General features: G+C 35.7%; 2 protein-coding genes across 6 annotated transcripts; both read right to left on the reverse strand.

The window, feature by feature from the left end:
• Positions 1-4,727: 4,727 nt before the first annotated feature.
• Positions 4,728-12,681, reverse strand: LOC106342895 (lysine-specific demethylase JMJ25). Of its 2 annotated transcripts, XM_013781952.1 has the most exons (12): positions 12,499-12,681; positions 11,511-12,189; positions 11,335-11,450; positions 11,139-11,238; positions 10,929-11,061; positions 10,620-10,683; positions 9,844-10,549; positions 9,090-9,716; positions 8,942-9,014; positions 8,784-8,869; positions 8,551-8,670; positions 4,728-4,941 (listed from the first exon to the last, which is right to left on the reverse strand). In XM_013781952.1, exons 2-12 carry the CDS (start codon positions 12,180-12,182, stop codon positions 4,852-4,854), a joined length of 2,787 nt encoding a protein of 928 aa, XP_013637406.1. In that variant the 5' UTR covers positions 12,183-12,189; positions 12,499-12,681; the 3' UTR covers positions 4,728-4,851. The 2 variants fall into 2 exon arrangements, with proteins under 2 accessions (XP_013637406.1, XP_013637407.1); XM_013781953.1 differs by lacking the exon at positions 4,728-4,941 and having other exon boundaries at positions 8,312-8,670.
• A 65-nt stretch (positions 12,682-12,746) lies between these two features.
• LOC106342896 (CSC1-like protein At1g62320) lies at positions 12,747-26,454 on the reverse strand. 4 transcript variants are annotated; one of them, XM_013781956.1, is made up of 8 exons: positions 26,048-26,421; positions 25,328-25,686; positions 24,430-24,585; positions 24,217-24,352; positions 24,027-24,128; positions 23,816-23,935; positions 23,662-23,738; positions 12,747-12,769 (listed from the first exon to the last, which is right to left on the reverse strand). In XM_013781956.1, exons 2-7 carry the CDS (start codon positions 25,642-25,644, stop codon positions 23,709-23,711), a joined length of 861 nt encoding a protein of 286 aa, XP_013637410.1. In that variant the 5' UTR covers positions 25,645-25,686; positions 26,048-26,421; the 3' UTR covers positions 12,747-12,769; positions 23,662-23,708. The 4 variants fall into 4 exon arrangements, with proteins under 4 accessions (XP_013637410.1, XP_013637409.1, XP_013637408.1 ...); XM_013781955.1 differs by lacking the exon at positions 12,747-12,769 and having other exon boundaries at positions 23,609-23,742; positions 26,367-26,454; XM_013781954.1 differs by lacking the exon at positions 12,747-12,769 and having other exon boundaries at positions 23,609-23,742.
• Positions 26,455-26,801: the final 347 nt, after the last annotated feature.

Genomic DNA, 26,801 nt, shown 5'->3' on the forward strand with positions numbered 1-26,801 from the left:
AATTAAGTATGTTATTACAAGCACCGTTAGGTTTTGAAGTTCAGTGTTTATCCTACCTAAAGTTTGACTTGACACTATAGAGAGCATGTGCAGTGCTTTCTTATGGTCTGGATCTCAAACTATTAATCCCAAGGCGAAAGTTTCCTGGGCAGAGCTCTACTACCCTAAGAAGAAGGATGATTTGGGATTCAAAAGCTACGAGACACACCCCCGCGCTTTTGCATTGCTTCTCATTTGGTGCCTCTTCACTCAATCTGGGCTATATTGGGTGTCTTAGACTAAAGAGTACCTACTTAAGCATGGGTATTGTTGGGATGCTAAGGATGGTACATCAGGATCGTGGGCATGGCGAAAGTTGTTGAAACTATTGGACTATGATTGTTTGTGCTTTAAGATTGAAGATGGGTGCTCTGCCTATTTTTGGTTTGACGACTGGTTTGGAATGGGTAAACTATTGGATGTAACATGTGAGGAAGGGATAATGTATATGGGATTGACCGCGCTGCAACAGTTGCTGAAGCGGCTTCCCTCTCCACCTGGAAACTTCGAAGCCGTGGACAGCCTAGATTTCCTGAGATCTGTGCTCAGATCACAGCCATTCAACCGCTGATCCACTACAAGAAAATGTTGATATTGCGACCGATTTTTGTGTCAAAATAATTTGTCACAATATTATAACGATTTGCTGACAAATTTGTGACAAAACTATTATGTTACAAAATAGTAACTATTTAGTCATAATATTGTAACATAATAAAAAGTAACAAAAGAATGTCATAAATGATGACAAACTAGTGACGAAAAGTTCCGTCTTACATATTGTTAGTAATTATGAGACCATAACTCGTCACTAATTCGCATATACTTGTTATTAAGTGACACAACATCATCAAATTTTCTGACTATCTTTGTTAAAATTAGTTTCTTTATAATAAAATATATAAATTTTATTCACGTGAATATAACATAGTGGAGAGTCATTGATTCTTACTCTAAAAAGTTTTTTTTTCTCAGTTTCAAAAACTAAACCGTTACTTCTATTTGTAAACATGAGATTAGATTCTCTATATATTATCAAATTATAAAATTTAATCAAACCATTATATCTGTGTTTTTTGTGCTGAGAATCTTAATATCATTGGTGATTGAGATTTGCTACAAAGTATTTTAACCTTTTGTTTTTGGTAAAATGTTAAATTATTATACCAAGTTTTAATTTTTTTTACAGACAACACATATAACTTGTAGCGGATGAAACATAAAGAGCTATTCTTGGGTTATTTTTAGGTTCGCCAACCAATAAGAATTAGTTAGTTTATATTTAGTATCTATTAAAGAAGAAAACAAAATATTGTTAATTTATATCATAATTTTAAAATAAGCAAAAAAATAAAAAAAATATTTTTAACACCGTCAGCAGAACACTAAACTCTAAACTCCTGGATAAACCATAAACTCTTAGATAAATCTTAAACCATAAATCAAAAACACTAAACCCTAAATCTTAAAAACACTAAACCTAAGAATAAATCTTAAACCCTAAATCAAAAACACTAAACCCTAAACCCTAAATCTTGTGTCTGTTTGAAGTCGGTCATGAGGATTTGAGGTTTATAAAAAAATTTGCAACAAGGTTTATAAAAATTCACATGAAAATCATTTAATATCCTCTTTTTGTATTTTACAATTATCTTTTATTTCTTTGACAAATCATTGTATCTAAGTTTCTTTGATTACAGTAGACGTACACGTATAAGTTTATGTGCACACGTAGGCATGGGCGTTCGGGTAGCCGTTGGCATTCGGGTCAGGTTTTTCGGGTTTTTGGATTTTCAGGTTTACGCTTCTAGGTCCCATACTAAAATTTTATTAGTACGGGTTGGGTTCGGATAATAACACTTCGGGTTCGGTTCAAAATTGTATTGCATCATAAAACCCATAAAGTAATCATATATCGTATGGATTCGGGTTATATCGGTTCGGTTCGGATATAACCAAAATAAAAAATAAAATTTTTGAAGTAAAACATAAAGAAAAACATCTAAATTAAATAAAAATTAATCTATCACATATAAAATTGATAAAATAACAATAAAATGTTAAATCAAACATGAAAACAAACATCATTTGTAAAAAATATGTATTGCCTTATAGAGAGTAGACTTTTTATTTCAATGAGCAAATTATAAAATACTTATTTATAACTAATTGTGTACTTAAAGCATTTATTATAATTTTAATATTTATTATTATATATAATATTACCACAAATATTGAATTTAATAATTGGAATACTTATATATATTTTAAAATATTTATATTGACTATTAATTTCAGATTTTTCGGATTACCCGTTCGGGTTCGGTTAATAACACTTCGGATTCAGATATTTTTTGTACCACCCTACAAGACCCGTTCGGATATTTTTACGTCTCGGGTCGGATAATGGGTCGGGTTCAGTTCGGATTTCAGGTTCCGGATTTTATGCCCAGGCCTATGCACATGTGTCTGACCCCATAAGTAATTAGCTCAAGAAAAGATCCCTCCGTTGAGAAGTAGAGGGAGTCTTGACTCAACCAACACTCGCAAATTATTTAGTTTGGCATAAATTTTATTTTATCGTTTGTGCATTCAAAAGATCAAGCCGAGTATCACTTCCCAATGAGTAGGCGCCTACCAATGAGGGGTATTTTCCTTGTCAAAATTACTCAATGTAAATAAGTAAATATTTTTGTTAAAATTAACACACGACTTAAAATCAGGTAGTGGGTTTCTAATTTTTTTTAATAGACCGCGTTAAAAATTTTAAGTGGAGCCATAACTTTTTCACTCTAACGCTTTAAGTGTTGCCAAGTATTTCACGAACTCAATTATAACCCCAAGAAAAACACAAGTACCTGAGGCATTTGATAACTTCTGCCCCTAACAAATCTTAAAACGAAATTATCTTTGTAGATTTCTTCTCTTATTTGTTTCTTTCTCCGTCGCCTTCAGTTAGAAAAGTAATTTCTAAAGATTGTGTGACTAATGGGTGACACAAATTTGGTAAGAACTTCTAACGAATCTGTCACTAATTTTTTGTCACGAGCCGTGACGTATATGTTACATTTTAACCGTAACAAAATGTATCATTTTTGTGACTTTTATATTTCGTCACAATTGGTAACAAATCTGCTACCGTAGTAGATCGTCACTATAAGTGTGACGATTTTGATACAAAACATGATTTGTGACTATTTTATTGTGACTTTTTTGAATTTGTCACACATTAGTCACAATAAAAAAATTATGACGAAAAATCTATATATTGTGACAAAAATTATTGTTGCAATAACATTATTTTCTTGTATTGTGGAGACACATCACTAAGATGATTTTAAAGCTAGTTTATCTTCAGCTCAGATCTCAAAGTTTTTACGCACCAAGAAGTGAAAAGTCACATGGAGACACATTGTCTGGTTTACTCAGGCTATACCCATGCACTCCTTTGTGGTCTGGCTTGCTTTCAACAACAAGTTATTCACTGAGGACTGAATGAGAGTATGGGGAATTGAACAAGGATGCATATTGTCTGGTGAAAGAAATGAAACCAGGGACCACCTGTTATTTCCCTATAGCTATTCATTTACGGAATGGATGACACTGCAGGAAGGTTACTTGGTGAAGTGCAGCCATTACGCCTGACTGGGATGACATGATCTCAACATTTCTGCAAGCTAATAAGTGCCACATATTTATTTATCGAGTATTAATTTCTATAGTTACTATTGTAGTTTACATAACAAATAATGATTTGATGAAAATGGACTATGGGGCTAAGCCATGACCTCTCCCCCCATCCAATTTTATGTCCATGATCTCCACCAAAAAAAAAAAGATAACATTTTTAAAACTTTTTGTGCAAGTTTAACCGGATAATCTCTTAGGATCTTCTAAAGTAAAAATTCACAAATAATCTTCGATTTGCAAGGCTTCTTCATCTGATATGCTCCAGTCTAAATAAACACTTTCCATAGTGTCTTTCCATCACATTAAGTCATAATCATGTCATACTACATATGTACTCTTCATTTTTTAATGAGATATCAAAAAGTCCCTATAAAAAATAGTGAAAATAGGATCTCTTACACCATCTCCAATATATTTTACTATTTTCACCTTTAAAATAGTGAAATTTTATAATATGATCGGATATGCTCCTACTCTTCTAAAATAACAATCTCTAAATCTATAGTAAAAATAAAAGAATGTTATTTCTTCTTCTATGAATATAGAAAAAATAGAAATTTCTGTTATAACAAAAAAAAACGAAATAGAAGTGAATTTAAATAATTTTGTTTTTAAATATTATTATAAAAGTGAAAATAGCAATAGGTTGACGATGCTCTTACCCGAAGCATATCAGCTTCCTTTCCCACAAACTCACCTAACCCTAGCCGAAGTTCACATTTCAAGTTTTTCAAGAAACGGATCCTCCGCTTCCCGCCACCAAAACATTGGTTGCCTGTGAGTATGTTATTTTATTTTGTGGAAAACACGTGGAATGCTAAAGTTTTTACATTTACAAACCACTTTGAAAAAATTGAGACAGTTTTCTTTTGAATAAGAAGAAATATGTCTTCCAAAAGATAACCAATTTATATAATGACAAATTAACGATGTCAATGTGCTTATCCGATTAGAAAATCCAATGAAGTTCATGAAAACGAAGACGAAAATCCAAAAGGTCACTTATGTTGACATTTCCATGAAAGTATTTCTTTCTTTCTAATATGTATACAGGACCCGAGAATCCTACACATTGAATGCACAACAAAATATCTCTTTGTAGATGTCACACAAAAGCTGCCTTCAACTATTGGGCACTGGTTTGGTCTCTTTTGGTAGCGTCTCAAGTTCTATGAGAGCTTGCTCGATCGCATAGATCACCATCTTCTTTATCTGTTTCCACGGGTAAAGAAAAAATAGCATTAAATGGTCAGGCCAGTGAATGAATACAAAAAGAGAAGAATAAAATTTAAATATGTCATCTTTCATCATACATGTACAGATGTACTAACAGAAAAATACAATATTTTAAAAGTCGGTGTAGACGGTGACTACGCGCCCACCTACGTAGCGAATCTAATCTAAAACGAAAAAAATTTTTTAGAACGGTTTTTAAAGAAAATAGTTTAGGTGTTCAAAAATCGGTTTAGTAGGTAGGCGCCCACCCAATAAATAATCATATATAAAGAGCCTAATTACCTCCTACCGATTTCTTAAACACCGGAAAAATATATTAGTCAAGATACTCACCAATATTTCAAGAGAATATACTTTTCTATTGACTCCAGTCAATAGAAAAGTATATTCTCTTGAAATATTGGTGAGTATCTTGATCGACTAATATATTTTTCCGGTGTTTAAGAAATCGGTAGGAGGTAATTAGGCTCTTTATATATGATTATTTATTGGGTGGGCGCCTACCTACTAAACTGATTTTTGAACAACCCTGATGGTTGGAAAACAATTTCGATCAAAATTTGGTTTTGTGTAAAACATAGCCATGACCATATAAACTCATGTAGCAGAAGCTTGTAAGAAAAGGCAACTAGGCATGCGCTTGGATTTTCTTGTCGTGTGGATTTTCTTGTCGTGTTGATTCCTTCTAGTTGTACAGTTTGCTCATATAGCAAATGTGATCAGCGCATAGAAGACGTTGACCTCGCGAAAACATCAAAATTCCTTTGACGTATTTGACAAGGTTTAAAGTTTCCTTTTCTTAGTTTTCCTTTTGGTGTTTTCTTTTATTCATATTAAGATAAGGTTATGTTTTGCTTTTAGGATTAGGATTTATTTCATTAGTATTTATAGGGAACTCTCAATCATTGTAAGGTACGATTTATTGAATTAAGATTGAAGTTTCACAAAGAGTTTTTGGAAGCACTGCCAAGAGTAGTTGCGCCGTTTACGTTTTGAATCCAAGAACTCTTTACTTGCTCGAGATCATCCTTGATCTTTAGTGATTTAGCTTCCGCTCTCCATCAAAATCTCATTGTTCAGAAGGTTTATCCTAATGTCGTCCTTCTTTTCAGAAAGTGTATTTCTGTTCCGGTTCTTTTTGGTATCATGAATCTTTTCCTTTTTATCTTAGGACTAATCTTTCTTGTTTTAGCTTCCGTTTCAGTTTGGTTTATCACATTTCCTCTTTTGGGTTATTGTTTCTCGGGATACATAGATGCTCCGCTGGCTCAGTTCCCGGAAAAATATAGTTATTCCACCGACTTTATCTCCCTTTTAGGATTCTTGTAAAACTTCGGTTTCATTACCGACTAGCTACTTTTGGTTTTATCCTTTTTCTTTTGGCTAGTTAAAATCTTATAAAGGTAGGAGGATGTGTAATCGAATATAGATCAAGAAACTAAGTGAAGGTTATTGATTACCAGATTTTAATACATGCAAGATGTCTAGCAAAATCTTGAATTGCCAGCACAGCCACATTGATTTGTTTTCGACTATTGATTTGTTTTCTAATAAGGCATCAAGGAGTGCAACCCAGTACTACTTGACTAAGCCCCGTGTGCTCGGCGAAGGAGGGGGTTTTCTTTACCAAACTTCGTTTACGATAACAAGGAAAATTATAATCCTTAGCATAACCCATCATCCATTCAATGTTTTCGACTATTGATTTGTTTTCTAATAAGGCATCAAGGAGTGCACCCCGGTACTACTTGACTAAGCCCCATGTGCACTTCGAAGGAGGGGGTTTTCTTTACCAAACTTTGTTTACGATAACAAGGAAAAATAAAATCCTTAGCATAACCGATCATCCATTCAATGTTTTTGACTATTGATTTGTTTTCTAATAAGGCATCAAGGAGTGCACCCCGGTACTACTTGACTAAGCCCCATGTGCACTTCGAAGGAGGGGGGTTTCTTTACCAAACTTTGTTTACGATAACAAGGAAAAATAAAACCCTTAGCAGATCCCATCATCCGTTCAATGATTTCTAAATACTGACAGGGTATTTTAGTAGATTCGGAAAGATTTTTATATATTAAGAATAGAAACACAAGTCTGAAAGAAAGCTTACGGATTTACAAAAACTAAAATAGGCAAACACTAAAAAGATATTTTCTTTCCAAAAATGGAGAGGATGATGAACAATTGATGAATAATTAACTCAAGGATCTTCCATTACCACTCCTTGTTGTAGTCAAACCTATAGATCCTTGAGAAATTGCGACGAAATTGGATTCGCTTACGCATACTGACAATTCACTCGTTATAATGCTCCATCTATCGGCGTGAATGTCTAATGGTATGCTCCAGCATATCATCTCTAGGATTCCACGATTTGAGAAGTTCGTAAACCAAGAGCTAGCAATTCATAGGATGCATTGGAAGCCCTATCAATGTCCACACAAGACAATGATGCCGCGAGCACCAATTATTTTGAGGGTGTACTTATCCCAAACTTGAGACTTTATTGGGTGTGGTGACAGGGGTGAAAGCTAAAGGAGCATACTAGTAGAAGTTACAACCCTTTGTCCCGACCATTTTAGCACGTGAGTCGCGCAGGGCATAAACAACCAAAACTAACATCTCGAGCAAAGAAAAATCATTTATGCAACCCGATGTTTTGCGTATAGACAAGGGATTGAGTTGCAGAGACAATTAATCATCTCTGCAACCCGAGCCCCCAGGTTAGTTAATAGACAATCTACATGCAACCCAAACACCCTCTCTTTATTGTTGAGACAATATTTTAGGGTTGTTTACAGACGCACTAATCTGATTCGGAAAAATTGATCAAGATTGCACACTTCCCGACATAGGTCCTCTCGACCCCAAGTTGAAATACAACCCAAACTCGTGTCAATGTGATTTTCTTTTTGAGGCCTACCTATAACAATGAATCCCGTGGGGAGCCATATTTCACATAAGGGCCTCACTTGTTTTCAGTTAATGTGTTTGACTATGTAAGGCAAAAAAAAAAACAATCGATATTATAGAAAGTCTAACAAGAGTATGTTATTCAATATTTTGGATAACAATCCTTCAGATATTTTACCCTTGATGCTAGTGGATAAAGAGATGGGCATTTTTTTTTTTTTTTTTGTTGGGCTTGGAAAAGGTCATAACCGAATTAAAACCAGTTTTTTTTTTAAAGAAAATTGTTTGGTTGGTTCAGTTCTTTGAATAATAGTTGAACTAAGATGTACTCATAAAGTCTACTTTGGTATTTAAATGTATCTATATATTAAAAACTAAACAAATTTTGGTCATTTTTGGGTTAAAACGTTCAGTCTTTTGATGTCGGTTCAATAAAGATAAAAATTTCGATTCGGAGTAAACCGATTAGTGTTCGGTTCTGGTTCTGGTTCGGTTCAAATGCACATCTCTCCTAATTGGATCCAAATATCCAAGAATAACCCGGATATCCAGCTAAACCCCACCAGCATCAACCATACATAGATGCAGTATGCTCACACAAACACAAACACACGAACATACAACAACAAAAAGAAGACATTGATTAATTGGTAAAGAGAGAAAAGACTTGCCTCAAGTTTGTCCTCTCTGGCCTTATGGTTCTTGGGAAGTTGGCGAAACTCCTCTGTCAGACGCAGACACTCTTTAATGTTCTCTGGTGATACAAAGTCTACTGCCACTTTTGTGCACGACTGTCGCAAAAAATTGCCGACCATAAAACATGTTTTCATTAGATTCTCAACTAGAAAGCTAATTATGTGACAGTTTAAAGTGGAAGAAGAAGAGAAAATCAATAGAGCTTTACCTTCAGATTCCGAACTTGATGAGGACAGCCCGCAGGAATAAACACCGCTTCTCCTAGCTTTTGCACAAACGTCCATGGTTCGATCCCTACAATTTCAGACATGAGATTTAGTTTGTCAGAAAAGAGAGCAATATAAATATGGTTGTTCAGTTACATACCGAACTCCGCCTTGAGTTTTCTTTTATGCTCAACGGTTAAATAGCATGATTGGTCATGTATCGGATGATAAACCTGAATGTCAAAACCTCGTCAGTACCTGGAAAGTAAACTCAGTTAAAAGGTTGTTGCTGATGGGTGTTGTTTTACCTTTGTGACTGGGCAACAATAAGCGTGCCTAAACTCTTTACAATGCTTTCTCAGATACTCTTCCAACTTAGGAATATCTTCTCTCCTAAATATGTCCCAAAGGGCATTTCCCGTTTCATCATTTTCATGGCTCAGAATCTCTGGCATGTTCTTTTCTACTTCCTCTTGGCTACATGCAACACCAGTGCCATTTGTTTCGAACCTGTTCTGTTCCTTGTGTTTCTGCTTTATATCTTTAACTGCAGATATCTGCTCTTGACTTAACGTTACTTCAGCCGTATGCGTCAATATATTAACCGCATCAGACATATCACAGTGAAGCTTAGTCACGGAATCGCCTCTACCAAGCTCATCTGGAATCCCATAGGCAATGTAAGTTTTTGGACCCAGGTCCGGTTTGATGAGACCTTCAGGAAGCTTTGCTGCAATGTTCAGAATTCCGGTTCTAGGATCGCTATATTCTTGGAAAGGTAATGCGGATATGAACTCGTCACAGTGGCGAGGTAAAAGGTCTTCAAATTTATCAGAAGGAGGCCAGTCCTTTAGCTTCAACATCTCAGGCCAGAAGTTTTCATAAGTTCTTCCCTTGCTATAACCTTCAAAGAAGTCACGAGTGTTCACCTCCACCTGTTTAAAGAAGAGATTAGAACCCCATCAATCAAAAAATTCATTTAATTAACAACGACATCTATTATCATTTTTCGCTAGTAGGTGAATTCAGAATCTAAATTATTACTAATGAAATATAATATACCTCACACTGAGATAAACAATCAATTGCTCTGACGTGAGACATCTTAGAACTTGATGTTGATAAATCCGCATTTTCGCATAAAGCTCGCCACATAACCATCGGCTCCCAGCTTAAACCAGGTGTGCTATCAAGAACGTTCCTGGCGATTACTGGTTCACCTTTAGCCCAATGCTCTTGGAAATGCAGAAGCTCTTCTTCCTTCAAGATATCAAGAGAATCAGGACAGAACAAGTAGTTGTCGTTTGATGTCGTCCTCGAAGCTGCTTTCCTTCTCATATCTGTCTCCAAGGCAGAGCACTTACAGTTCAACGCTCTAGGGAGGCTTATAATGTACGATGCCAAGAGAGTCTCTGCCTTTTGTTCCAAGTCTGACATCCGCATCCGCGGTAAGATTCGCTGAAGCTTCAACGTACATTCGCCACAACCACCTAGTGCTTTCGGTGCGCAAGTGATGCTTCCGTTGAAACCAACATTCCACTGAGGGGATGGTTTAGCTTCTTCGTCCTCCTCAGATACAGAAGAGGAGCTCGGCTCCATTTCTAGACCATGCATATACTTGTATCCTTTGTCAACATAGTGTAACTTTATCTCAGGGCGTTCAGAGATCGATCCTTGGCGAATCTCTTGGCAGCATTTCAGACAAAGCTCGTAAGAGCACTTTGGGCAGCTGCGGTGCAAGTCAACGATTGAAGTTGCGCAATGATCACTGCAACAAGAGATGGTTTCAGCAATGATCTTAACTCTCTATTAGATATAACTAACTTGAGTGTGCTTACCAGTATACACGTTCATCACAGTAGCTTACTGCCCTATTTACATCAACTTCAGATGGCAGTATTCCTACATAAACATGTCATAAGATTAGGAGAAAAAAATCACTTATAGCAACATAAGCCAGTCTTAGCAGCAGAGCTAGATCTGAGATTTCGGGGACTATATTAAAAATTTCTTAAGAACTGTAATTAAAAAAAAAAAAAAACTTTCTTTCACAATTTTGAGGGCATATATCTTTTATATATATAACCTCTAAAAAAATTAGTGCTGTGCCCAAATCCGGCCCTGCTTAGTAGGGGTAAGATTCATACCTTGAACCTTTGCCTCAATTTCAATCTCTTCACTCTGGGATTCAGATATTTTTTTCAGAAATGGAAGCATCAGTGAAATCAAGTATTGGAGATGCTGGCGTCTTTCAGAACTTGAGAGTTCCTTGTTCGATGTCTGTTAAGACAAAAAGCACAGACATTAGTTAGCAAAGAAACCATCAAGAACAAAACATCTCATGGATCATGTCATACCTTGATTAAACCATTCAAATGCAAGCATCTGCTGCAGTTACAGTTTTTGCGGCAGGAAGGACATTTATCAACGACATGATCCTCAGATAACTGTGGATACCTGCAACAAAACACACACAAATAGAGTAAGTAAGCATATCGAAACATATTTTCTTACAAGAACAGAGAAGCAGAGTAAAACAAGACAGAAACTAACCATTTCCTTGTACATTGAAGACAATACATGGTGTCTTTACATTCTCTGCAGATGAGAAGAGTTACCCTTTCCCCTTTCAAGCACTGGTGGCAAATTGCATTGCGTTCCTTAGACTCCTGCCAAGATAAAAAAGATACTGTAACACGTTTATATCAAGTCAAGAAACTTATGTTTACCTTTGAAGTATTTCTAATGGTTGTGGAGTCATCAGAACTGCCAATTTTCAAAAGGGCATCTAATACTTCTGAATCTGGCGAACGTGACTGAGAAGAAGTAGCAACTGTGTCATTTTCAGGAATGTTGGAAGCTTTCCTTCTTCTTCGGGATGATGCCTTCATCTTAGAAATCAGGTTAACTTCTTCTTCCCATTCCATGTCTTCTTCAAGTTCTAGTTGGCGCCTGTCTTTCCTTTTACTAGTGAATCTTTTAGAACTCTGATTCTCTAATATTGTGCAATCATCGTCATCTTCAGATTTAGCATCAACTTCTTCTTTGCCCTTATCTTCCCTATTTTCCACGGTGTTCCTCCGCCTAGTAATCCAATCACTTAACATGATATCATCATCAGAAGAGTGTTTCACATCTTTAGGAACAGCTTCAACTTTGCTGCTTCTTTTGTCGTTGGTTTCAAGCGCTAAATCTTGATCGTCTACGGAATGCTTCCTTTTCCTACAATAGACTCTCGATATCACAGGCTTGGAGCTCGTGCAGGCCTCTTTATCTCCCCTCCTACTAGCAGAACCTTTGGACTTGAATAATCTAAAACTTCTCTTCTTCTTGGTCCACCAAGAATAAGTTAGAGAATTCTCCATCAGAAGACTGTAATGCTCCAAACTAACACTGCCCATTTTTTCGCTGCAACAAAAGAAAAAAAAATGTAACTTTTTTTATTTTATTTAACAAAATTAACCCAGAAAATTCGCAATTTAACAAAAGAAGAAAAAAAAATGTAAACTTCTTATTTTATTTAACAAGAAAAAATTCTGAATATTTTCATAATTTTCACATGACTCGCCACAAATTAGAAAAGGAAAAATCTACGGTTTACGAATTTGAACCCAGAACAAGCTACATTCGAGTTCGTCGTTCATGATCACATTTAATAAAACAGGGAGATATCTATCTGACTCATAATCAAAGCAGAGAAATAGAACAAATGTTTACCCGAACGCGTTGGAAGCCGCGATGATTCTCTCTATCCGAAGCCTATATTCCAGCTAGAGAATTTAGCTGATAAGATTTGAACAATTCCCAGAAAAGAAATTTAGAGTTCTCAAACTTTGCAATTTAACTTAATACAAAAAGTTAAGAACTCTTTTCTTTTTCCATTTTCCTTTTTAATTCTATGGGCACGGAAATAAAAGAAGCATAGTTCATAATCTCACCGTTACATACGTTACTCTACTCTAACGCCTTGAGCCAACAGGATTTGTCCCTGGTTACCAAACGAACACGTGACAAGTCATTAATAATATTTTTTATATGTTAATAACTCTTTTTGTTTTCAAATCCACAGGTTTTTATTACAAAGAGAAAGAAATATAAATGAGGAATATAAAGATCTAGTTCTAACTAATATGATATTTTGCTGACTAGAAACAGTGTCCTAATTAAAATTACTTTAGACAACCATTACTTTATTTCATTTACCATTCATCAAATCCAAAAAAATCAAGTCAAAATTAATTATTATTTTTCGGATTTACTTCTATTCTAGCCTAATTTTGTTTGCATCTAAAGAGTTAAATTTGTATTCCTTTGTTTGACTAAATTGATTTGTTTTCCTTTTTATATTATTTATTTGATTTATTTTCATATTTGATTTACCATTTATCCAAATACTTCTAATAAAAAAGAAATATATCTTGGGGAGTCTTGCCATAAAACGAAAAAGAGTTTATCAAAAAAAAAAAAAAAACGAAAAAGAAAAATCGTTCAAAGAAAAAGAACGAAAAAAATTAAGTCAAAATAGAGCGGTCCGGTCCTTATTATGTCAGAAATATTACATCATACGTTACACAGGGATCATGACCAAACCAGACTATCGAACAATAAGGGTCTTGACCAACGATAAGACTTAAGTCCTTCCTTCACAGGTGACGATGAAACTTTGTGCTAAGTTTGGTACACATTACCCAAAACTTTATTTATGTGTTCTCATCCCATCATATGATTTAATTAAAAAGTATGACATAGATTTCCAACATCTGTCGACAAAAAAAAAAGATTTCCAACATGCACCATGTTTTTTTTTAACCTGAGAGTATCGGCCTATATAAGGTCAGACTAGTATTTTTCTAAGAGATGTGCAACTCAATGATATACACTCTCTTGGAATATGTAAATGAGTCATAAGCATGAGCCAATATCCATGTTAGTATCTAGGAATACTTAGTTTCGCGTAGCGAATTGATCGAACCTAAAACATATTAGTGTTCCAAACTTTTTTCTTTACCACTTCACCACAAGATCCCAAACATGTACCATGTTAATAATACATATTTTATTTTTCTAGCAACATTCTTAAATAAAATAATGACCAATTTTATGTACATACCATGAACAAAAAAAACCCAAAATATTTTACTTCATCAAACCAAAAACTGATTAATTGTGTTTGTAAAATGAGATTAATCATGTTAACAAAAAGATGACATTAATCACATTTTTATATTTTAATTTGTTTAGTTTACAGACAGTTGTTTTATTAAAAAAAACAATTATTTAAGAAATGATTTTGCTGATTTGTCATGTTATCCATGATTTTAGACTTAGTCATTAATTTTAATAAATAATAAACCATTTTAGAGACTGAACTAATGATTTTGCTATTTTTTAATGGTATCCATAATTTTAGGCTTAGTCTTTAATTTTAATAAACAATAAACAATTTTAGAGATTAAACTAATGATTTATCATATATTTGAGATAATAAATAAATGAGTATTAACACTTGGGTTTAGTAAATAATTTTTCTGATTTTTCTTTATATTTGAGATATTATTAAAAGGAAATTAACAAATTATAATGATAATATCATAGCTAGGTTTATTTTATATTAAATAAAGTAAATTAATCTGACTTTATCTTAATATATATAATATATCATTATATAATCTAATATCAAAGTTAGGTTTATCTTATATTTAGTTTTAGTAATATTAAACGAACTCTATCTTAATATATTTATCATTATACTATATACAATATTGATATTAAAGTCATTTTGTAGAGGAATATTAATATTCTTCTACAATATTGTCATTTTGTAGAGGAATCCAGTTTATGTGATTCTTATTGACAAAATTGATCCGACTAAAGATTGTTACAAAATTAAAGTCAAGGTGTTGAAATTTTGAAAAAAATGAAAAATACAAAAACACTTTGGATTGAACTGGTATTGGTACGTACCGTTGTAAGTATAACATTTTATCATCTTATTGATTTTATTAATTATATAATTTGGTGTTAATTAATTTAATTTTCCAGGAGATGAGGATTTATGCCTCTGCTGATGAACATTTTCTTCGTAATTTTTGACTAAGTTATCGGAGGTTTTTTGAGTAACTTTACCGTCCTGACTATACCATATAATATAGAATAAATCATCTAACTTTTAGGATAAATTTATATAGAACAATTAAAACCACTCTTAGTCTGTGAGGTTCTAGATCGTACTGTGATTGAATAAAAAAATATCTTTGCTCATCAGTTATCTATTATAACGTTCTTTTTGTTTTAGACTTTGTTGGTTAAGTTGTGAATGTTAATCTCTAAAAGATCTTACGGTGAAAAACAAACTTCAGTTTAGTCAGAATTAACTTTTGGTGGCATAGCATATGTTTAATTCTGCATTTAATACTATATTGTGTTATTTTGTGGCATGATACTGATTCGAATTCACAATATTCAGTGATATGTGTTTAACTTGTAATTCTGGTGATCAGCAAGTATCATAACTTTTTTTCTAATTTAGTGAGGCATCTTTTGTTGTATGTTTTCTCGAATTGTTAGTGTGCAAAAATACAGAGCTAATGTTATATAATTTATAATTTTGTTTTGCAGTTTATAAGATTTAAATTACTGATAATATATGATGTTTTTTTATTATTATTATATTGATGTTTTTTGGGCTGTGAATGTTTTTAGTGCTTTCAGTGCTAATGATATTTTTTCAATACACAATAATAATAATTGTTTGATTTTTCAAATCTAAGTCGTCTGATGGTTTGGTTATTAATAGAAAATATTTTGATCTAAAATATAACCCTTTAAATAAAAAAATAAAAAATTTAATAAATCAATTATCTATATAGATATTAAAGTTAGATAAATTAAAATTTTAATTTATATTTGTATCTAATTTAATAAAATTTACTATATATATATATTTATATATTAGTCCGCACAAATACACACCTAGTTTATATTATATTATAGACAGTTATTTTATCAAACGAAGTACACAAATAAATTAAATCAAATGAATATATTTAACCAAAAAACAGATATCTTTTTCTTCTTTTTTTTTTGTGTCATCACAGATATCAAAAATATACTTGAAAATGTAATTTGTGTATACATATTTTCTATAAATATAGTCATCACGTATAGGATAAATATTTTTATCTTTATTTTTACTAACATTTAGATATATAAAAAATAAAATATTTTTATGGAAAGCGAAATATTAATAATTAATACTTATTTTGTGATTTTAGTATTTACTATTGAAATCTCTGAATATTTTAATATTAGTAAATTTGGATTTTCATTTTTAATTAAAATATCTATATTTTTTTTCTTATGCACATATAGGAAACCACCTAATAAATTACATTATATCATACTGATTTTCTTTTCCACCTAACTTCAAAAAAGTTAAACTTAATCAATTTAAAAACGCTGACTTCCATAATACATGTTTATATTTTTGTAATCAATAAGGTCTTGCCTATTTTTAAGAAAAGCGAAATATTAATAATTAATACTTATTTTGTGATTTTAGTATTTACTATTGAAACCTCTGAATATTTTAATATTAGTAAAATTTGGATTTTCATTTTTACTTAAAATATCTATATTTTTTTTTCTTATGCACATATAGGAAACCACCTAATAAATTACATTATATCATACTGATTTTCTTTTCCACCTAACTTCAAAAAAGTTAAACTTAATCAATTTAAAAACTCTGACTTCCATAATACATGTTTATATTTTTGTAATCAATAAGGTCTTGCCTCTTATACTCCAGTTTAGGTTTCAGAATTGGCATCCTTTATAGATTAGATCTTTATTTATCGTTCATTGTTGTCAGAAAAAGATCAATAAGATATTGCCATAACATTTTTTATATTTGATATTCCAAATAAGATTTCAACTTCTGTTCACATTTCTTTTTTACAAAATTGGTCAAATTTGTTTTATACAATCATGTATTGGTAATGACAACAAAGGCAAACAAAACAATGACAAACATACAAAATATACATTCAATTGGAATCAATGGCTAGGGTTTTGGGCGACAAAGTAGGCGATTTTCAGATCCAAAAATTCTGACGGCGCTCGACGACAAACTTCACCGTAACTTTACCTCCTACGCAAGGAAGACTATTCCACACTTCTTGCTAGGCCCCGTAAGGTTATATAACAAAGCCAATTGAGGCGTCTGAACGCGATCATCCGCATCCCAGCATGCGATCTGACTGAGGCGTCTGAACGCTTCAAAATAACCTTGATTGGAAGAGTCCTGCATAGAGGGGGACGTAGTGTGGAAGCGATGATTGCACTCCTCCCGAGATCACGTATCTGGAACGTGGAAGGGCGAGCCCGAGGAGCGAATCTGGGTAATGGTCGCTTCCGTTTTGATTTTGATAAGGAAGAAGATCTCATTATGGTCTTAAGCAAGAGGTCATGCCATTTCAACCATTGGATCTTTGCCTTGGAGCGCTGGGAACCGTCAACAAGTGAAAACTTCCCCAATACGATTCCTTTTTCGATCAAAATAACGGGAGTTCCAGTGCACTTTTGGAATGATGATACTTTCACTGCAATAGCGAAAGCACTGGGGAAGAAGGAGGATATTGATGCCAAGAATGCACGCATCCAAGTCTCAGTCGATGCTGACCGTCCTCTTAAGATGGAAGCAAGGATAGAATTCCCTAATGGGGATTTTGGGAAAGTGTCTATGACATATGAGGGGCTGAATCGTTACTGTTTTGGGTGCAAACGTTTATCTCATGACATTTACTCATGTTTGGACTTGACGTCGGAAGAGCGGGAGAAGAAGATCAAAGAACTTCGGGAAGCAAACGAGTCAGGACCACAAGGGCCTATGAGCCATGCTCTATCTGGTCAGCTAGAGAACTACAAAGGTACTGCTCGGAATAATAAGAGACCACGATCTCCCAGTGGTGATGTCTATCAAAGATCACCAACACGGGCAGGAATTCCTGGGCAATCCAGAGGTGAAAAACGTCATAAGGAATCAGAAAGCTATTGGACAACAAAAGGCTTTTCGAGCCGTGATGCTCCTCCAAAGATGATGGGGAGAAGAAGGGAAGAGAGAGAAGAGCGACATACTCGGCACCAGCAGAAACCAACGGTTTGGAACCGACTGGACGACCGGACAGGTGGACAGGACATGAAGAAACAAGCGGCTCTCAACTGGAGGCCGAGACTGAATCCTGCAGAGCTCCAGAGAGGAAGAGACCCGTACAGACCTAAGGAACGGCATTACTCCCACCATTCACAAGCTTCCCACCAAGCGTGGAGACCACGGGCCCAGCTAACTGAAGGAAAAAGCTGCAGCCCTTCCAGAACAGTCACGAACCCAAAGCACCCAAGAGCCTTAACCCCTGAGAAAGCAGAATCACAACAAACCATTTCGGGAGGCTTACAGGATCGTAGTGGCTTGGGTGGTCAAGGCAGTGGGGTCCTAGTGGTGCATAAGAATGAAACCTTGGAGGAGAAGCTGAGACGCCTCAAAGGAAAATCAATCATGCTAGAGGATCCAGCCGGAAAAACTCCTGGCTCAACCAATCAACGGTTTCCTCAGGCGATGCTAACTAGGGACAGAGGTACAGTGGTTATCAGGGAAGGAGGACTTCGTACGCCTCCGTCTGCTCCCAGGTTGGTATCTTCCCCATTTAGACTTAGAGATGAAACTGAGGATCCAAGCTTAGAACTAGCGAACCTGATGAACTCGAAGCAAATAGATTAGATGGTTTTGGCTAGGGAAGAAGAAGCAGAAGTCGATAAGCTTGTGGAAGATTTCGGTGATGTAGTTATGGATGCGAATACGCTCCAAAATGATGATCTCCTGGTTGACGAGCCAGGGCAGGATGCAGAGATTATAGATGCTATCTCACAACTCTCTCCAGCGAATGCTGTGAATAAACAAACCAGAGCAGTATCTGAAGCTCCAAAGGAACCAGAGCAGAGCAATGCACATCAAATGAAGAAGAAAAGTGCGGGTTCCGAGAGGCTCCCTCCATCAGGCACGGGTCAGAACAGGATGGGGGTCACGGCAGATAGGAAGAAAAGTTCCCAAAACACAGAACTGAAGGGAGCACAAGCCTCAAAGAAGCTGAATGCTTTACGAGGACGCCCATCTCCGAGGAAGAAAGCCTCGGGTAACAAAAAAAAACCAGTTCTCTTGCTGTCCCTCGTCATGAGGTGCCTAAATCTGCTAAAAGTACGATTATGTCTTTTGTTTCAGGTTCGGTGGGGTCCCAGAAACCACCCAGTAAGAAGATATGAATACAATTTCCTGGAACTGTCAATGGGCCGGAGCCTACTTGACCAAGAGACATCTCCGGGAGCTACATCGTTTTTTTGCACCATCTTTTCTTTTTCTTTCTGAAACAAAAAACAATCGTTCTTTTTTGCAAGACTTTCAAGTTTCTTTTGGTTATAATAAATTATTCACCGTGGAACCGGAAGGTAGAAGCGGTGGACTAGCACTTTTTTATATGGATTCTTATGATGTGTCGATTCTCTATTTCGATAAACGTATGATTGATATTGCAGCTACCATAGAGGGACACAGATTTTATATGACCTTGTCTATGGTGATCCGGTCGTTGAGTCCCGAGACTATGTATGGGAAAGGCTGACCCGTATGAGTACTAATAGAACTGGTGCATGGCTAATGAGTGGAGATTTTAATGAGATCACCGGTAACCATGAGAAGAAAGGGGGGTAGGAAGAGGCCAGAGACGTCTTTCTTAGCGTTCAAGTCCATGCTAGCCGACTGTGGAATGGTGGAGTTCCCTTACAAAGGTAACCCGATGTCCTGGATGGGATTCTGAAGCTCAGGCAAAGTCCAATGCCGTTTGGATAGGTCTGTAGGCAACGAAGAATGGCACCATATCTTTTTCCACACTAATGTGGAGTATCTAAAGCTATGGGGTTCGGACCATCGACCTATTCTAACCCGTGTCCAATCACGAGAAGTGAGGTTACGGAGGAGCTTCAAGTTTGACAGACGATGGCTCAGCAAGGATGGCCTAAAAGAAGCAATTGAAGAAGGATGGGGACAAGATGAAACCGAAGGAAACCGCATCCTCCATATCAAATTATGTGATGTGCGTCATGCCATTTCAAGGTGGAAAAAATTGAACTCATCAAATACACAAAAAAAGATCGAGATCATCAAGGAGCAACTTGAGAGGGTCAACACCGATGATACCGTTACGAGTGAAGAGCTCTTAAACCTCAAGTGGAATCTCTGCACAGCTTTTCGTGAAGAGGAACTTTATTGGAGACAGAAGAGCCGCGGTCTATGGTTAAAAGATGGAGACAGGAACATGAAGTTCTTTAATGCGATTACTAAACAACGACGAGCTCGTAACCGTATAACAAAACTGAAACAACTGGGTGGTGGATGGGCAGAAAGTGAAGAAAAGATCGAGGAGGTTGCTACTGACTTCCAAAACCTCTTCTCTTCCTCGGCAACAAGTGATTTTGAAGAAGAACTCCGGTATATTCTCGTGAAAGTTACTCCGGCCATGAACGCGATACTAAGAAGGAACCCATCAGATGTAGAGATCAAGAAAGCCATCGATAACATAAACCCAGACAAGGCGCCGGGACCGGATGGTATGACAAGTCTATTCTATCAGAGCTTCTGGGAGGTTACAGCGAAAGACATCATTTCGATGGTTAGAAACTTCTTTGACACCAGTTCTTTCGACCCTCGGCTAAACCAGACGAATATTTGCCTTAACTTAAAACTGAGAGACCACGCGAAATGACGGAGTTCCGGCCCATCAGCTTATGCAATGTCAGTTATAAGATAATCTCAAAGATCCTATGTTCCCGGCTAAAAAAAATCCTCCCGAAGCTGATATCGGAGACCCAATCCGCCTTTGTGGCGAAAAGACTCATATCTGATAATATTTTGCTGGCGCAAGAAGCTTTCCATGGTCTTCGCACAAATCCTATGTGCAAGGCGAAATTTGTAGCAATCAAGACAAATATGAGTAAAGCTTATGACTGGGTTGAATGGAGCTTCCTTGAAGCTCTATTATTGAATATGAGTTTTGCGGAAACTTGGGTCTCATGGATTCAATGGTGTGTATCCTCGGTTTCTTATCAGATTCTGGTCAATGGCGAACCAAAAGGGAACATACAACCATCTCGCGGCTTACATCAGAGAGATCCCCTCTCACCGTTTCTCTTTATTTTATTGATTGAAGCTCTTATTTCGCAGCTGCAAAGAGCAGAGGAGGAGGGACGACTAACGGGTCTCAAAATCGCTAGGGCTAGTCCCGCTGTTTCACATCTCCTATTTGCAGACGACAGTCTTTTTTTCTGTAAAGCGGACGTCCAGCAGTGTGCTGAGTTAATGAGGATTATCAAGCTATATGGGAGAGCATCGGGGCAGCAACTAAACCCAGGAAAATCATCTATCTTGTTTGGTAGTAAAGTAGACCAGGACCTGAAAAGAGCTCTCAAGCAAACCCTAGGTATTCAAAAGGAAGGTGGTATGGGAATGTATCTCGAGCTACCGGAAAATATTTGTGGATCCAAACGCCAAGTGTTTCCTTTAAGTGTTTCCTTTCATCAGAGACCGCCTAAATGACCGAATCAACTCATGGTCGGCCAGACTATTATCCAAAGGTGGTAAAGAAGTGCTTTTAAAATCAGTTTCCCAAGCCTTACCGACATACGTAATGTCTTTCTTCCTCCTGCCGAAGGAAATCATAAATAAGCTGAAAGGTGCAATAGCGAAGTTTTGGTGGAGCACAAAAGCAAATAATAGAGGTCTTCACTGGATAGCCTGGGATAAAATATGTCTACGTTTCGATAAAGGGGGGTTAGGCTTTAGAGACTTACATGACTTTAATCTGGCTTTGCTTGCCAAGCAACTTTGGAGGCTCTTACACCATCTTGATTCGCTACTGGCTCGGGTACTAAAAGGATGATATTTCCGACATTGCAGTCCCATGGAGGTCAAGTCGTCAAACTCCCCATCCTATGGATGGAGAAGTATATTAGCAGCACAAGATCTTCTGCGAGAAGGCCTGAAAAAGACGATAGGAACAGGTTGTAGCACACGGGTGTGGCTGGACCCGTGGATTCCGTCATTCCCGGCACGACCAGCTCTAGATACATGGGTTTATCGAGACCAAGATCTTCTGGTTAGTCATCTCTTAGACGAGACCTCGAAGCAATGGAGAATGGACATCCTTGAGGCTTTGATAGACCCAAGTGACATCCCGTTAATACGGAGTATACGACCAAGGTTTAATGGTAAAGCAGATGGCTTCTGCTGGACTTATACGAAATCAGGTCAATATATTGTAAAGTCCGGATATGAGCTTGCCTTACAACTAAAGGAAGAAAAGCTTGCATAACAAGTCACCGAACCAAGCACGACCTCCCTCAAAGCCATGATATGGAAGTTGAAGACAACTCGAAAGATCAAACACTTCTTGTGGCAAGCACTATCAGATTGCTTAGCGACCGTCACTGTGGAACCGATCGCATATGCCCAAGGTGCGGAACCGAAGAAGAAACTATCAATCACTGCCTGTTCCAGTGCCCTCCTGCACTACAAACATGGGCCCTATCGGACATTCCACCATCTCCGGGCGCATTCCCGAGCCTTTCTCGTGTAGACAACTTCGACTATCTACTCCTCCGAGCACAAAAGCTAGGAACCCCTACTACTGCGCTGGCTCGCTTTCCATGGATTCTGTGGTTCATCTGGAAAGCGCGAAACGAAAGAATCTTTAACGGTAAGGAAGTCCTCCCCCCGGATACTGTTAGTCATGCAACTCGCTAAGAAGAAGAATGGCGTGTTGCAAAAATACAACTACCTACACAAGCGCAAGCATCCACACCCAGCGTAGATGCTTCGAATGATTCACCATTCCCTCGATACCATCAGTTGGTATCAGAGCCAACACTTTGATTTCTTAATCGAAGTTTGATTATGTTTTCTTAACTATGTCGCTTGGGTGTTCTTATCATTGTGATGAATATCCGTTTAGTTCGACGGAGGAAACATATGGAGTATACAAAGAAATTACGGGTCCTGCGATTTTTGATACATATGGTGAAGATGTTATGATTGTCGAGCCAATCGATTATGTATTCAAAAAGGATGCATTCAAGACTATGCATTCATACGTGAGAGATTTCAGGGGTTCTATCAAAAGTGAAACACTGAGATCTAATAGTGAAGAAAACAATAGGACTAAGGTTGAGAATTGTGTGGCTGCTCATTGATCAATGCATTAACAAGCCAGGAGATATACGAGTACACGGTAGATTTGGAAAAATTCTTCAATGTTATTACTGGAGAATTATTGAAGATAAATAATTCAAAGATGTATCACGTGTGAGGTCAACAATCAGAGAAGATAATACAAAAAGAATACCTACATAAGAACAAGATTCGAGGGCGAATCTTCTCTAACTCTGAGAAAATGATGTAGATAAGTATTTGAAATATTTCCAAATATCTTATTATTTACTTTATTGATTATTTTAAATTTAGATAGGGTTTTTATGATTTATTAGATAATACAAAAAGAATACTTACATAACCATTGAAGCTTAAGTTTGTATTCAGTTTCATGATTTGATTAATAAAAATTGAGAGTTTTCTCTTTTATTTTTTATTTTCGGTAGATCATTGGTGATCTAAACGAATTTAAGAAGACATTGATCTTAGGTATTCTTAGACTAAATAAGATCTTTGCGATTATCCTAGTTTTTCGGGTATTCTAAGAATCAATGGATCTCTAGTTTTATCCTATAAAGCTTCCGCTACATCAATAAGGAACCTCTAGAGAAAAAAAAAATACTTACTTGGTCGCTTAGTTTCTCGATCTCAGCTGTGAAATGGTCCATTGCATCTACTTTCTTTCCCCATAGCCCGAGAAAGCCTAACTGCGATGAAAATGATTTAGACATATCGTATTTTACCTATACATGTGCTTTCGGGTTTCTCCTAATATTTTACCTTAACCCTTGGTCTTTGTTCCTTGTCTCTTGTATACTTCAAATGGTAGTAATCAAACCAGTTCTGCATTTTTTTCTTCTCTGCTACTAGTCCAGCCAATTTATTTGCATTGTAAACCACCTAATATATAATAAAAAGGGGCTTACCTTAAACAAGAAAGTAGCGATATAGACCAAATTAAAGATTGATTCCTTTAGGAAAATAAGCCAACCTGATTCATAAGATAATGATCCGGGTGGTTAACCATAAAGAATTGCTCCACGTTCTCACTCACTAACTCGTGTGAGTCCGGTGGTATATTCCTAACCAGGACCTGTCATAATGCAACCAATACTAAAAACCAAAATTTTCTTATATATATTGTGAAGACCAAATAGACAACTGATAAGAAACATTTATACCGTGAATTCATCCGCCCGTCGCTCCTCGGATTGGAGAAATGCTAACCGCATTGAAGCTATTTTCTCATATTCCTTCAATAGAACATAGCAAGTCCAGAATGTAAATGCGTACTCCAACATGAGATGAGCCCAAAACCTTTACCAAAACCAACATGCTTTAACCGCTAGGGTAATAATACGTAGCAAGCTACACATTTTCTTTCTCTAACGAACCTGTCTGATCCACGCTCGACATTTGATATCGAAAGCTTATCGATGTTGCTTGATTTTACATCATGAAGTTTTGCTAGCTGCAATCCATTGCTGGTCCAGTTGACGGGAACCAGAATCGACCATGAAAGTAATGCGATTGGGACAAAAATCTTAAGTCTGCAAAATAGTAGAAAAACATTAGAAACAAAGCTCAACAACGAGAGGAGATTTGGGGACGATTGATGCCACACTATCTAGGGTTTCTTTGCTTGTAATCAGTTCATTTCGGTTTCAAAAAACAACGCTCAACAAACTTGTAATTCGTAAAACACATTGTTGGATGATTGGTTGTACTGCATCCGTAAAAAAAATGTAATGTAGAGGTGAATTGGTCGTAGATGTAAATTTATTGTTGAAGATTTTTTGGCAGAAATTTTTGATATGTTGGTTGTAGTTTTAAGTTTTTTTTTTTGTTGTAAATATTTTAAAATAAAATATATATGTATTTATATCTAAAACAATTATTTTTGATTAGTTGGGTTAATTATATTAATAAACAAAATATAAATTATCAAGTTTCCTATTACTTACTGTAATATGTAAATAACATTTAAGTTATTCAAAAGTAAATAAATTTATTTATACAATTTTAAAAGTATAGTAAAAAAATATTTTACAGATTCTACCGTTTAAATAACATAGATATATGATTTTTGGTTAATACACATAGAAAAAGGTTTATTTGGGGTTGTATCTTTAGAAAAAAAAACTACATAATGACTAGTAAAAGTCGGTAGAGTTCTGATGTAGATTAATTTTTATAAATAAAATGATCATAACTGGTTAGGTTAAATTTAAAATATATGAAATTAAAGAAATGAAATAAAATCAACCATTCATGTAACTATATGTTGATTACCCAATCAAGTAAATCCTCAAGTAGACAGCAGAATCAAAACCAGCATGATCAATAAGTTCAGACTCTGGCATCTTTAGCGCAGCGGGCATCCAGCTCAAGAACCGAATGTAAGAACGAAAATCCAAGTTCACAATTTTGCTCACTAAAGCACCAGGGTTCACAAGAGGGCTGCTTCTAAGACCTTTCAAGTACCACTTGGGGAAATAAACCCTATCATTGAATGGTTGGATCCTCAAGATTGCAAATAGCAAAAGGAATATCAAAGCAGTTAGAATGTTAATCCCAGCTGCTACTCCAATATCTGCTAGTGTCGCCATCTCCTTAAAACTTTAATAAATCCTTAAATCTTTTCTCTTCACCTGCAAAATCACGAGGGTTTAGACTAAACATTCAAAAGATTAAGTTTTCAGATTTTGACAGATAGTATGAAATATTATTCTAAATCAGAAATTTTAAGACTGATTCCGGATCTTGAAAAGATTTAATAAATCAAAGATTAATAAGCTTCCAAATTTGACATATGGTACGAACATTATTTTTGTAAATTGAAATATCTAAAGACGGACTTTTGGGAAAAAAAAAAAAAATCTAAAGACGGACTCTCGTTTATGGGAGATTAAAATCAAATTTTCCGCTACTGACAAATTTTTTTCTTTCAGATTTTGTGAAGTATCAAAGAAGTTTGACACTTTGCAGAACCGATTAAATCAAAAATCTCACCTTAGGAAACCTATTTGCCAGAAAATTATATCCCTCTCGTTGACCGAAAATAATATTTCTCCAATAAAAAACATTGCAGAAGCTAAACCCTTCTTTAGCTTTCGATGTTTTACTTTTGCAGTTTACTTCTCCTTCCTTTGACACAATGTTAAAAAGAAAAACAGAAACAGAGAAAAGAAAGAACAGAGTATAGAAACAGAGAGACCGGTTCGGTTCTGTTTTAACAACATACAAATTGGGAAGATAAAGAAAGGAACGTCATGCCGTTTTTGGCTGATACAAAATCTGTAAATACAACGTCGAAGAAGAAGAAGAATACCTCATGCGGTTGCTAGAGGTGGTCGGCCACTATTCGTAGACTCTGTCTCGAGAGTTATAAAATTATAACCAAGACTAATTTAATTGGGTAAGTCATTTGAATTTATATTTATAGAAGGAAACACATAAACCTGTTTTTATATTCAACTGTTTCTTGTCACTATCGCCACAACTGTGATTTGCAATTTTAAAGAAAATATTATTTGCAGAACTGATAGAAAACTAATGAGAAAGTGACTGCAGTTATCAATCATGTATACAAGTTTTCATCTTAATTTGATGATGTTTTGCAGCAGGAGTACTCAAGCCCGTCTAGATTCTCATTTGAGACTACTTTACTAGACTCTCTCGTCAATGTCGTGCTGCTAAATGAATGTCCTTTTTACGTGAAGGACTAGGGATTGGTGTGTTTACAAGAAAACTATTTACGTGAAGG

This window comes from Brassica oleracea, chromosome C4 (assembly GCF_000695525.1).
Source record: "Brassica oleracea var. oleracea cultivar TO1000 chromosome C4, BOL, whole genome shotgun sequence".
In the NCBI taxonomy this organism is placed as follows: Eukaryota; Viridiplantae; Streptophyta; class Magnoliopsida; order Brassicales; family Brassicaceae; genus Brassica; species Brassica oleracea.

Bases quoted from the DNA above. Each gene is read 5' to 3' on its own strand.
- LOC106342895 (XM_013781952.1), bottom strand. From the start codon at position 12,182: ATGGGCAGTGTTAGTTTGGAGCATTACAGTCTTCTGATGGAGAATTCT. The intron at 9,015-9,089 runs GTAAAACAACAC...TTTGACATTCAG, and splicing joins ATTGTTGCCCAGTCACAAAG to GTTTATCATCCGATACATGA. The intron at 4,942-8,550 runs GCAAGTCTTTTC...CCGTGGAAACAG, and splicing joins CCAGAGAGGACAAACTTGAG to ATAAAGAAGATGGTGATCTA.
- LOC106342896 (XM_013781955.1), bottom strand. From the start codon at position 25,644: ATGGCGACACTAGCAGATATTGGAGTAGCAGCTGGGATTAACATTCTA. The intron at 24,586-25,327 runs GTAATCAACATA...ACTATTTTGCAG, and splicing joins TTGAGGATTTACTTGATTGG to ACTTAAGATTTTTGTCCCAA. The intron at 23,936-24,026 runs GTTGGCTTATTT...ATTATATATTAG, and splicing joins ATCATTATCTTATGAATCAG to GTGGTTTACAATGCAAATAA.